Raw genomic sequence first — 13,679 nt, forward strand, 5'->3', positions numbered from 1 at the left:
AATATTAATTCACAAACCAGAGGTACCTGGCTATCAGAAAGAAGAGTATCTATGGTCTTAAAGGCTTGTCTTCCAACAAGCGGCCACCTAAGTGAGATATCAACTAACTCCACCTAGACGAAACACACCAGCCTGTGTGACCCAAGGACTGCAAACAATATAGTTGAAATCAGATGGAGGCTGAACACCTGGTTTGCAGAAGGCTATGGATGACAGTGGAAGCCCAAAATCCATTTGCAGGGTCTCCACATGGATTAACCCTCCAATGAATTCCCTCCAATCATAGTCGAGGGATTTGAATAGCCTTATTACCGGACAGAAAGCACTATAAGGTCGATGATGGTAGATACACTTAGGTTGACGTGCAGAATCTTACCATTTGATCTCACTTTGACCCATATAGAAGTTGTTTCAGTTTAAAAAACAAAAAGTGAAGGGGAAATACACATGGGTTCACATCTGGTGGATGAAGCCCTTCTGACCAAGGATGTGAAGAGCCTTCTACCAAGTGGAATGCATTGGGAAGTGGATTATTGCAGATGTAGTCAGGGTACAATTTAATACCTTATCATCTCTTTTGACTCATTTTAAACTTGTTCTAGTTTTTCATATTTTCTACTTTCCTTTTGATTGAGGTTTTCCTCTGTTATTGTTGTTAGTTTTAGTTTGTTTGTTTTTTTAAAGTTTTTTCTGTATATGAAATCCAGGATAGGTCCATCTATAGAGACAGTAACTGGATTAATGGTTTCTTGGGGATATTGGCAGGGGCGGTTGGGGGGAAATGGGTAGCTAATAACAAAGAGTACAAGAAAGATCAAAATGTTCTAAAATTGATTGTGGTCATGACTGTACAACTCTTCTTTGTTTTCAAAAAAATCATTTTATTATGGGCCCATACAACACTTATCACAATCCATACAATCCATCAATTGTGCAATGCACATTTGTACATTTATTGCCCTCATCATTCTCAAAACATTTGCTCTCCACTTAAGCCCCTGGCATCAGCTTATTTCCCTCCTTCCCTCTTCACTTCCCCCTCCCTCATGAACCCCTGATAATTTATAAAGTATTATTATTTTGTCATATCTTACACAGTCCGAAGTCTCCCTTCTCCCACTTTTCTGTTGTCCATCCCCCAGGGAGGAGGTTGTATGTATATCCCTGTAATCAGTTCCCCCTTTCTATCCTACCTTCCCAGTATCGCCACTCTCACCACTGGTCCTGAAGGGAACATCCACCCTGGATTCCCTGTGTTTCCAGTTCCTATCGTATACAACTCTTCTTGATTGTAAGGTATGTGGATAATATGCCGATAAAGCGGTTTTTAAAATATTCATTTACAATTGTAGAACCACGCCTACAGCTTCATACATGTCATGATAAAGCAAAGAGGGATTGCCATAGTAAGCAGATGGTAGTCCTGGGCCACCATTCATTTGGTATCCTCGAGACAAGAGACCCAGTTCTATACCCTTGGGGTAGCTGTCACCTGCTTCTTTTCACATTGGGAGTCTCAGCCTTAAATCCAAGTGATACAGGTTGAGTTTGAGGTAAAGGCCAGCTCACTTAGCTGGTTTCCACATCGAGTCCTCTCAGTATGGCCTGTGAGGGATGTTGTACACCTTGAAAGAGCAAGAGGGGAAAGTCCCAGTAGTCTGTAGCACACGACCTGAGTCACCGAGGGCTGGATAGGACCATCCACACACTGAACACAAAACGGACGCCTGTCTCTTTCCATTGGGGCTGTCTCTCTGCCATTCTCCTTTCCTGTTGGCTCATCTCGAAGTGACCACAGGCTTTGGGGGGAAACGAAGGGCAAGGTGAAGAAAGGATCATCGTAGTTTGGATTTAGTGAGATGTATGTGTGATGGTTATCAAATTTGGGAAAGTGTCTATTGAGTTTTTTCATATATAGGCTGTCTGGAATTTGGGAGGGCTCTTCACAGTCTTCTGCTGTAGCCCCCACATACAATGCATCCAATGCTCAGTGTCTCAAGATGTCAGCTGAAAAAATCAATAACTATTAAAAAAACAAAACAAACCCCAAACGCCATACAGTACAAAAGGTAGCTTAAAATGATCAGTTTCAGTTCTGCTTCTGGCCAAGATTGGGACTGGATTGACCACCCTAGAGGGAACAACTAAGCTGAACCAAGTTAAAATAAAATGATGATATAATAAAATATGTGAAGCACAGCTGACACACTATTTACTAACATGAAATGAAAGCACATGGCCACGTAAGGGCTATACATGGAGCTATCTTCATTGCAGCTAGATTTGTAGTTAAAACAGGAAACAGCCAACAGGTAGATGAATAAACAAATTGTGGTATAACCAGATGATGAAATACCACAGCAATAAAATAAATGAACTATCGATATATACAACATGGATAACTATTGAAATAACTATGCTTTCAAAAAGCCAAGAAAAGCAGGGTATTTTAAGATGCAATGTACACAAAATGAGAGCACATTTAACCAAACCTTGTTACTGGTAGGTTTATTGTGCCAAACATGGCCAATGAACACATGTGGGATTAATTGAAGGGCGGAGAGATAAATGGCTAGGTGAGCCTCACCTTTGTTGTCTCTTGCTCTTTGATCATCGGACCAGTGTGCGGCTGCTTTCTTGTTCTGTGCCTCAATCTGCAAGCTACACATCTGTGGGACACCTAACCCATGGACTGTTGCTGTAATTTGAGGTTCCTTCAAGACCTGCTTCGCCACACTACTGGAATATACATCTCTTGAGCTGGGGACAGTCGGACCGTCATCTGGCTGATTGTTGGTGACCTGCCTAGCTGTTTGCTGCCTGTGGCCGGATAGCCTGAATTGCTCTACAAAGGACTACCCGGCGGCCCTCAAGACTTGAAGGACTGCCAGTATATTAGCTGTCTCACAGAAGTGAGTTGCACTGAGCTATTTGTACTGCTCTATAGATTTATATCTTATGTTATAGATCTCTCTATAAATATATATAATTATTAGTGTCCTGGTTGTTTCTCTAGAGAACCCTAACATAGTGCTAGGAAGCAGATCACTAGCTGGCTCGGAAGAAGGGATGGACAAATGGGAAATGATGCCATTGATGTCCATGAGGAATCTTTAGGGCCGATGCTCATTATCTTGAATATGGTGATGGATTCAGGAGTACACACATATCATTGCATATTTTACCCTTCCATTATGCATAGCTTATTGTATGTAAGTTGTACCTCAATAAAACTAGGCAATGTTTTGTAGAATTCTGACATACATGGAGAAACTCATCCCTAAGCATATGATAGTAAAATGGCAGAACACTAAGCTGAAGCAACAATTTGAAAAGAGGCAAAAAGTGAAAATCTATAAGGGGCAATCAGTTAGACTCACTATGACTGCTCACGGGCCACAATGGAAAGTAGACGATAGAGTGAATCTTCAGTGCAGTGAAAGAATGTCACCAAGGCATTGAAACCCCTTTGGCTGAGTGGGCAAAAAGTGAGACACAAAACTCAACATTATAAAGGGGCCAGGCGTACTGGTTGAACAGACTGGTGCAACTCCTGAGATTATGGCCCTAAATTACCCTTCAGGCTTGGAAATGAACTCACTCTGAGGGGCCTTACTGTGGAGGTAGGGGCCCAGGGCCAAATTCACATTTATAGCAGGGCTTTACCATGTTTGAATCTTGTGTTTCCAATGCCAACTCATGGATTCTTCTTGTGACTCGACTGTGATCTGCACACCTGCCAGGCAATGTCCATGGATCCCAATTCCCAGGAACAGTGCCAAGATTTAACTTCTGGCCACGGAAGTGCTAAATGCTATAGGTAACGGCTTTGCCACCACCAGTAGTCACTGTCTCTGGGGGCAAGAGGCACACAACTCAAGCCTCAAAGGGAAAATGTGGTTTTAAAATCAACAGTTGATAGCAAATTGAGCAGCAGGGCTAAAGCAGGAGAGAAAGATTATACCATTTGTTCCTAGCATATTGTATTCTGGGAACTTTCAACCAGAGGCTCCCAAGACAGACAGGTTAGGATTCTGGCCAAGACAAAGCAGGGAAGGTGTTAAGTGCAAACCCAAGGCCAATGACTGGGAAGGGATCAATCAAACAGCAATCTCCCTTTGTCCGCTGCCCTCCTCTCCTCTCAATTCCCTTTCCCTGTTTTCCAGTCAGGAGCCCTGGTGGCACAGTGGTTATGAGTTGGACTGCTGACCATGAAGTGAGCAGTTCAAAATCACCAGCTTCTCTGCCGGAGGAAACCGAGATCTGTAGTCAGCCTTGGGCACTTCCACCCTGTGCTATAGGGTCACTAAGAGGTAGAATCAACTCCAGCAATTTGGTTTATTTTCCAGCCAACTTGATGGTGTTTGAAAATCCTACAGCTCAATTCCTAACTTTAAAGGGAAAGCCATGAAAAAGTGAATATATCCTGTTATTAGAGAACAGAAGGGTGGGGAAAAGTGCTATGTGAAGCTCATACATCATGAACTTAGCCTGTCAACTGTTATGCTAAAAATACTACTGTGAAAGGCTTACCAAATATTTTTATGCATTTATTCCCACTCATTTTTAAAGCTACACATTTGAACAGCAAGGAAAGTCAGTGGATAAAGATTGCTGTTTACCTGGTTTTAAAGATCATGTGTTTGTGGTGTCCCAAGTAACTGAAGTTGTAATACAAAGTCAATTCTAGAAGCAACCAATAACTATGGGGGTTCATTAGCTGTCACCCACAACTCTTACGTGGTTATTCACACTACCCAAACAGAAGGGCTTTTCTTCACCTTCATACATTGAGGTTATTAAGCACGATCAAATTCCAACACACACAATCAAGAGTGTGACTCAAAACAAAATACAGTACAAATTTATTGACCCCAATCATTCTTAGTCAAGATTTATGCAAAGTAACCTGACAAGAGAGATGTGATACAAATAAGCAAGGGATTAACATTAGAAAGAAGTCCTACTTTACTGAGTTTTTAGTCCCAAAAGTTTATTCCTAGATAAAACTGAACAATGGTTTACCCTCAGGCATACGACTATAAAATATACATACGCAACTATAAAGCCACTCATTCGCTTGAACAGGAAGGGTTTACTCAATTAAAGTTCTGAATTCATTTTGGATTAATGTCAACAAGAAATCACCACCTCTTGAAAATTAACGTTAACCAAGGGCAACGTTCTCAGAAACCTGGAGAGCACTAATCAATGAAAGAGCAAGGAATTCAATTAGTCAAGATTCACAGTAGAATATTTGGCCTCCCACAAGGTTGCCTTTAACTGTTTTAAACTTTTTTTTTTTAACTTAGCATTAACTCATCTTACTCTTCTCCCAAATCTCAACACTGATTGGTTTTGTTTTTTGCCATCACGTGAAAACGCCATCATCCCAAGGAAACTCAAAAGCACTGAGCAAGAACGTTAAAAATTAGGCAAACATTGAACTTTTAAAACAAAGATCCAGGTAAAAAATTTTCAAAAGGTTAGTAGCTAGTGTTGAAGAACACTTATTAATGGTTATTAGCATTATTTAAACCAATAATGCTTTTCAATTATTGCAAAAAACATTGCCGAGGCATCAGAAATAGACCTGTAATATTCCAAAATTGGTGAATTGCAATTTATAAACCTGTACAAATGACATCTAATTACTTTTGCAATATTAAAATTCAAATTTTATCTTAAAATTTCAGGTTACACACACACACACACACACACACACACACACACACACACACACACACACACACACACACACAGTTTGAGAGAAACAAAGGCCAACTTGAGACCCATTCATTCTTCAATGTCTCTCCCTCACCCCCACCTTCCAGCCCACCAGCAGAGGGAGCCACCTCCTGCCTCCTCTGGAGAACACATTTTCTCCAGTGGCATCACTAGAGGGGTGGAGTGGGAGTGGGGGTGGAGGGCGGGTGCAGACCACACCAGGTGACACCGAAATGGTTGTCTATATAATTCCTGTTAAGTTCCAGAAGAAATTATTTTTCAGAAAAAGTATCCCTTTAATTAGCTGTACCAAGAAGTACATTTTAAGTCCAGCTTACATAAATCAAAACACGGACAAGGCCAGAAAGTCTATGGTGACTTTTTGAATCTTCTTCGGAGCTGTGGTTACTGAGAGAGCAGGCTGTGGGTTCGTCGGCACACACAAGCATGTGCTGTTGCTCTGGTTGTGGGTCCCTACAGGCTCTCATTTTGTGACATCTTACAGTGTTTCTGCTGCACCATCGTGCTAAGTACTATTTGAACGCCTATGACGATAGCCTTTTATTTATGTTTTGCAAATAAAGTAATTAAAAGAGAAATAGAAAAAAGGCCCCCGCTCAGTTTTTGGGATGTTGTAATTCAATGTAGAAAGATTTTGTAAAAACACTTGTTAGTATGCATATAATCTAAGAAATATTATATTTAAATGGTTTATGAGTCTATCACACATTTTCCTAATGCTAATAAGCATTACAGAGGACCCCATAGGTTTGATAGGGAGGAAGTCTACTGCATGAAATGACCAGTTCCTAGTGACGCCACTGAAGGGCCATCGTCTTACAGGAGCTGCTGCTCTCATAGCACCAGTGGGCTGCTCTGTGTGGATCCCATTACTCCTAATGAACTGCTGGGGCGTTGCATTGAAGAAGAGCAGGCAATAACAATGCATTCCAAAACAAAACCAGGAAGTACATTCATTTCCTCACAAGTGCAAATAACATCACCGTTGAATTGTTAGTCATATATTTTGATAAAACTATAATGCATATGAACTCCAAGTAGTTTAAAGATGAACACTCTAGTAATCTTGAAATATAACTATTAAAAATGTACAATATTTTGTTATCTCCATTGCTTACTTTGATAAAAATAATACATATATAACAATACATATATTGTTACTAGCTCCTCACCCCAAGTAAAGAAAGTGATTCAATAACAAGTTCTCAGATTAACAAAGAATATATTAAAACATTTTACATTCTTTCCACAACTGCATAAAAAAAGGCATTCCGAATACTTACAAGGAGGAATGAGAACTGTCTAGTTTCAAAATTAATTACAACCAGAAAAATCATTTACAAGAATATCTTTACTAGCTAATTTAAGGAGTTGCAACAATGAAAGGCCAACCTGTTTCACACCAAATAATTAGCTGAGATAAACATTCTTTATAAAACAGTGTGCTAAATAAAGCAATTAACATCTTTCATTATTTTACTTCTTAACATTGAAAATAGTTACATGAGCGGAAGCATAATTTTTGACCACCAAAATAAAATCTTTCTGCCTAGTGCTCTTAAGGTATAGTATAAAAAGTAATAGAAAACGAGAACTGCATTATAAACGTTTTTGGTTCAAAACCTTATTTGGATTATGTTCCTTGTCTAGACAAAAATGTGAACTGACAAAACACTGGAAAAAATTTAAACCTAACAGATATGTTGAGCCTATTATTTAGATCAAAAATACTTTTTGCTAATATTATTAACAGTTTTCAAAAATGTAGCATAAAGTTTCAAGTCCTGGGATACTGAGTTTACAACGTCATGACAGTCCGGTGTCCTGGCACTGCAGAGACTGCCTGCATGAAGAAGGAAAGCCTACCGGGATGCTGACAGTCAGAAACAGCCGTCACACTGAGAATGAGCCGACTAACAATAATCTGTGCCGGTGTTCCATCGAAAATCGTCTGCTTTAGCCTAGGCTTGTCTTTAAAATGCATAGATTTCTTCAAGAAAACAGAACAATGGCCACAAGCAGTAACTGCGACTTTTCTACTCTTATCAAATTTAAGGAGGGACAAAATAGAGTATAATCACTCAACTATTTGGTGTGGTGTTTTTGGTTTATTTATTTAGCGTTTTTCAAATGAAAGAATAAAAAGTAAAAAATTCATACGACTTCTAAAATGTGAAAAAAATCAATGAGGATTTCACAAAAATTGACTGTTTCAATAAAAAGAAATGTTTTGCCTACCACTGGTATGGAATGTGAACAATGAGACAGGTACAAATTCTAGTGGCTAGAGCAAAATTTAAGTACTCTACACATTATATCTTTGTCACAGTAATTGCTTTGATGGTTAATTGTAAAAAAAGATAGGGAGTAAATTTGGCAGTTTTAAACCATACCTCGATCTTACAAAGGATTGGTCGTTTCAAGAACATTTCTACTTTTATGGATCTAGTCCACCTCTCTCTAGGTAAAACAATTCTCCCTTTTGAAGCACTCCATTGAGCTTTGGCTAACACCTACTGAAAGGCTTATACATACCACTGTAACTCCTTTCTACATAACAGAAAAAAAGAGCAGCTCAACCCCCACGAAGCAAAATAAGTAGCTAGTGCAGATCTGAAGACTCTTGATGTATTTTAACATGTCAGGCGGCTCCAAACAGTTAATGGAAAAATTCCCTTATCTTTCTATTTCATTTTTGCAGAACTTTGAGGCCCTCTGATTCTATGAACTAGTAAGCAGTGACTACAAGCAGAGAATGATTTTGCCACTGGCGTTTTAACCACCGTATGGACTATCACGAGAGAGAACCACCATGGAAGACGGAGGCAGGAAAGTGAGTGTGTCGTCTAGATTGTTCTCAGAAAGCACGTAGAAAACTTGGATAGCATTTCTCTCTGCTTTGATGGGTCTCTAAGGAAGCAGGGATTTAGAAATTTCAGAGGTGCTGCACGGCTTCAGAATTAGGGACCTATGTCAATATATGTTCTGTATTTGTTCAATGAAGGTAAGCCCAAATTTAGTGCCACCGAGGACCTCGTGTCTTTGTCCCGAGCCCACCGATTTTCAGTTCCTGAACAGCACACACCAGAGAAAAGCCAAACCCTGACAGTCACTCACGTGCTACCCTGTGTCTAAACTGTGGGACAGCTGCACTGTCAGTACCACGGCTATACCTGCTGAAGCACCTGTAACTGACTTCAGAGGTCCTCCAGGAAGCAATCTTTTCATTTCCCGAGTCTGAGAATCTGACCTTCAGGCTTTTACTATTTCATAAGCATCTAAGTGTTACTAAGTATTACTATTGCTCATTTAAATTTCTCACAATTTTTGTACAAAAAAGTCCAACGTGACCACAAAATACCAAATATCTATCTTTGATCAAGTAAGTGTCAGGATAACTTATTAAAGTTGAGGTTTATCTTTTTTTAAAATTCTTTTTATTGCTAAGATATTCTAGTAGCTAAATCAACACTGCAAACTACTCCACTTCTTCCTGATTCATTTTGGACTGGAAAACATGGCTAAGAATTAACTAGAACTTCGGTGTCTGGGATAAGCTTTAAAAAAAAAAGATACTTTAACAGTATTTCACTAATTTCAAATCAGTTCAGAAAAATAAACAAAACCTCAATTAAAAGATTATACTGACACCATGGGATGTGTTACTGTCAAACAATCAAGATGAATCAAATCTCAACATTAATGAAATAAAAATCATTCTGTGACCGAAAGTCCAGAACCACAATATTGTTAAGTTTTCCTAAACGCTGAACACGGCTGTTACTATTATCCATTTGCCTCAAATATAAATTCAAGCATGATTTCCGACCTTTACTATTCTTTTTTCCCAAAAATAGCTGCTTCTCCTGTTGCATTTCATAATGCAGGCTGAAATCTGGAAACCACCTCCCCTCTAGTAATAGGTAAAAAGTGTCAGTCTTTCAATTGTGGGTTTGTTCATGACTCCAGAGACTAAATGCAGTCTTGAATGTCCTATGGCACAGTTTACACATAAACTGTCTTTTAAATGTGATTGCTGAGAGAGGTGGGGCGTGGTAAAAAAGTGTGTCTGATTCCTGGGGTGCAAACAATTTCTCCGTGGCGGGAGTTGGATTTTCAGACAGGCCAGTTGGGCTGTCAGGTTCCAACGGCTGGATCTTGGGTAGTGGGGGTGGTGGCGGGAGGGGTGGTGGGGAGGGTGAGTTGGTGGGCGCAGGGCACCCTTCGGATTCCTTATGCACCGGCTCCTCTGTGGCCTGAGACATGTGGGACTGGAAATGACTCCAGAGCCGGAAATTTGTGCGGAAAGCTTTGTTGCAAACGTGACAGATGAAAGGTTTCACGGAACACAGGAGCTCCTGGTGCCGCTCCAGCTGCTTGTGCACCGTAAACATCTTCCCACATTTCTCACAGGGCCACAGGCCGGGCTCCTTGCTGGTGGCTGCTTCTTTGGGGGCTACGCTGCTCTCGGGCACCTCCTCCTCCGCCTCTTCCACGGGCTCCTCTTTGACTTGGATTTTAAGTTGCTTGGAAAGACTGAGGTCTTCGGGGAGGCAAGTGGAGTCTTCGGAATCGAAGTTAATTTGTTCGGAAGAGTCGCTGCAGACGTTGTTGTCCTCTTTGGCGGGAATCACGTGGTTCACTTTATTTGGCTCTGACTGAGCCTGGGGCCTCGCCGAGCTAGAGCTGGTGATGTCGCCGTTGTGGTCAAGAACTGGCAGGGTAAAGTCTTCGGTGGGCGCCATGCTGTTCTGGTTGTGGACTTCCACCTGGTGTCGCCAGATGCTGAAGGAGGACTTGAAGGTGCGCATGCACTCCAGGCAGGTCATCTTCTTGTACTCACACTTGCTCTCGTGCTCTTGCTTGAGCTCGGGCGTAAAAAACCTAAGGCTGCAGTAAGGACAAACAGTTGCATTTCTGCACAATCGCTCGTGGTTGCCTTGTTCTAGAAGAGAAGAGAGCTTAGCATTACAGAGGCGACACTGGTAAACCTCCTTGCTGTCTACTGGGCTTTCAAGAGGGACATGCTCTTTTGGCTTACTGACTCTATGTACTCCAATGGGCTTTTCTCCCGGGTGCATTTTTATGTGCTGCTTAAATTGAGAGAGGAAGCGATAGGCTTTTCCACAGTGAGTGCAAATGTATGCTCCTTTGACTCTTGATCTTAAGTTCCTCTTCATGACTTGCTGTGCTGGGGAACTAGTCTGCCCCTGGAAACCAGGTTTGCCACGCCTTAATTTAAAGATCAGGGCCTTTTTAATTTCCCTCTCTCTCACTATGTCAATCAGTTTTCTTTGGAATTTTTCATCCAAAACAGCATGTGAACTAGAGGCTGGGGACGGGTTCTTCACTATGCCGTGCTGTGTCTGACAGTGTGTCCACACTTTAAAGTTTGTGTGAAATCTCTTGTGACAGATGTCACAAGCATAGGGCTTTTCGGGGTTATGGTATATGTTAACGTGGCGGTGAAGGCCTGCTGTTGACCTAAAGATCTTAAGGCAATGTTTGCATTTAAACTTTTTGTTGGGTTTCGTTCCCTCCAACTCACCAAATGCATCTTTATTCATGTCAGAATGTGGAAGGTCTGTCTCGAGGAGAGTAGGGCTCGAGCCTTCCCCACAGTTATCTTCCGACACAGGAGATCCGTGCTCATTTACCTTTAGCTTCTTGAACGGCAGTCTTCTGTCAGCCTGGAACCTCCTCTTGGCTGGGAGCCTGCTCATTTCCTTCGGGTCATCCTCTGTTTTCAGGGAAAAGTCTCTTGTGACTGCTGACAGGGAGGACGCTGCTGCATCCCCCACGGTGACTCTGATGATGTCGGAAGGGTCTGAGAGGGGGCTGCTGGGCTCCGTCTTGATGCGAACCTCCGTGATGGGTGAGGCGGCCTCCCTGTCGGTGGACTGAGAAGCACTGAAAGACCTAAGGCGGTGTGGCGATAGGACTGGAGTCCGGCCATCCAGGGCTGCTTTCGCCCCGTCCTCTTTGAAAGCGGGCTTCTGAACTAAAGCACAAAGCACATTCCCCGTTGCGTCACGACCCAGGGCAGGTAACCCCTGGGAAGACTTCAAATCTGTGGAGGGTGAATACATAGGAACCTGGCTGTCCACTGACAGCGACCTTCTGAGGAGACTCTTGACGAGAGGGCCACTTCGGTCAATGCTCTGGTTGCCAGAACCAGGCTCCCTGGATGGGACCACGAGCCCCATTTTGGAGTAGTACAGCAAGCTTCTGTCCTCGCCGCGACCCCCTCCTGGGCTCATCTCTTTCAAGAGGTAAGGAGCCTCCGATGAGCCACACAGGGACAAAACAGGTGGCCGTGTTTTTTTCAAAGCCAGCTTGATGGCTTTTCCTTTGGGGAGCTGACCACTCCCACCTGGTTTATCCTCTGCAGCTTCTCGGTCTGGCGGAGGCTTTGAAGGCAAGACTGCATTTCTTTGTGCCACATTGCTTCTGCTAGGATCATCCAAAGAGCCAGAGCGCCCAAGAGTCTTAGCATACACCCCCGAACTATCTCTGGGCCAACCCCTTTCACTTAGCGACAGACTGTGAAGCGGGTCCGTCGGCTTACTGGTACTTGTCTTGCTGGCGATGCTGGGCGCGGGCCGGGAAATATGGCTTACTTCGGGGGGCTTTTGACTCACGGCTTTCCCTTGTGCTTCATTTCTACTCTGACAGACGATGACGCTTCTCTTTTGGGAGCTGCTTTCATCCTCCTCCAGGAAAACTCTTTTCCTACTTGGACACGGCAGGAAGGGGGCTTGAGGCGTTTTAGAAACGATGTTGGTCAGGAAGGAAATCCCCAGACTATAGCCGAGTTCTTGCACTGCCGCCAGGCTGCTCTTTTCAACAAACAGAGATGAAGAATAGATGTAGTTCAAGACATTGTCAAAAGCATCTGGCTCACAAAAGTCCAGCTGGAAGACACTCTGTGCCTCGTTCTCCTTACTATTGAATAAACTCTGGAAGTATTCGCTGCTGGCTGCCAAGACATTCTTGTGGGCTCGGAACTTCTGGTCTCCCACGATCAGAAGCACATCACAGAGCTGTCCTTTGAGGCGCTCTTCGTTGAGGGCACTCAGGAGAGAAATGGCATGTGCTGGGTTTATGTAATGCAGTAACCCCTCCATTGTCTGGGTTGCTCTGAAAGACAAAAGCACAGTATAATTAGCACCCGTCAAAAGCAGGGAACACCAGCTTTCTTTACATACATGCCCTTATTTACTAAAGCAAAATGTGGACGGGTTTCTAGATGAACAATAGGTTTAAACAATGCTGGGGGAAAAGAAAGTTGTTAAAATGGAAGAATTTTAGGCACTGAAGACCAGTATTAGCTGAGGGGCCAACCGCAATCCCAACTACGCGGACAGCTGCCCTTCCCCCAAGAAGAATTTATTTCAGAGGACAGCACAGAAGCTACAGCCCAGGGAGAGGGACATGTCTGATCAGAGCATGCGGGAGCAAATGAAGGGGGAGGAAGAGAGAGTGGAACACAGTCTGACCCACCAACCCTTGAGGACGATATTCCCGCTCAGAGCAGACAATGCAGAGAGGACCATATGGCCAGCCCCACTATGAGACACGACATCCCTCACTGACCCATAGCCCAACAGGGGACAATACTGGAGACGCATTGTGGGAATTGCACCCGATCTGATCCCACCACACCGAGGCAAAACACTAGGGCATGCAACAGAATAGCAAGGGGAACATAGCAACGAAGTCCCCAAGGAATACCAAAAATAGACTTGGGGGCCAGGTCTTTGCACCCCATCAGACTTGACTGGAAAACACTCCTAAGGGCCAACAAACAGTCCTTGAACTAACTACAAGCTTTTCTTTTTTGTTGTTTTGTTTTCTTTTGTTGCTTGGTTTTGCTGTCTTGTTTTTGTGCATGTTATTATCTCTGCAGGTCTGTCTAAATAAGATAGGCT

The 13,679-nt window shown here is 42.7% G+C and overlaps 1 protein-coding gene across 3 annotated transcripts in view; it reads right to left on the reverse strand.

The window, feature by feature from the left end:
- Positions 1–7,910: 7,910 nt before the first annotated feature.
- Positions 7,911–13,679, reverse strand: part of LOC101652022 (zinc finger and BTB domain-containing protein 21) — a 26,794-nt gene continuing 21,025 nt past the window's right edge. For 2 of the 3 annotated variants that reach the window (XM_045284590.1, XM_045284591.1), the window contains exon 3: positions 7,911–12,888. In XM_045284590.1, coding sequence (XP_045140525.1) covers positions 9,690–12,875 — 3,186 coding nt within the window. In that variant the 5' untranslated portion in view covers positions 12,876–12,888 and the 3' untranslated portion in view covers positions 7,911–9,689. The remainder of the gene's footprint in view (positions 12,889–13,679) is intronic. The other variant, XM_004696916.2, reaches the window with a different exon arrangement.

The sequence above is a fragment of the Echinops telfairi genome, unplaced genomic scaffold, assembly GCF_000313985.2.
Source record: "Echinops telfairi isolate 266 unplaced genomic scaffold, ASM31398v2 ScPeMD7_7469;HRSCAF=8507_0, whole genome shotgun sequence".
Taxonomy (NCBI): domain Eukaryota; kingdom Metazoa; phylum Chordata; class Mammalia; order Afrosoricida; family Tenrecidae; genus Echinops; species Echinops telfairi.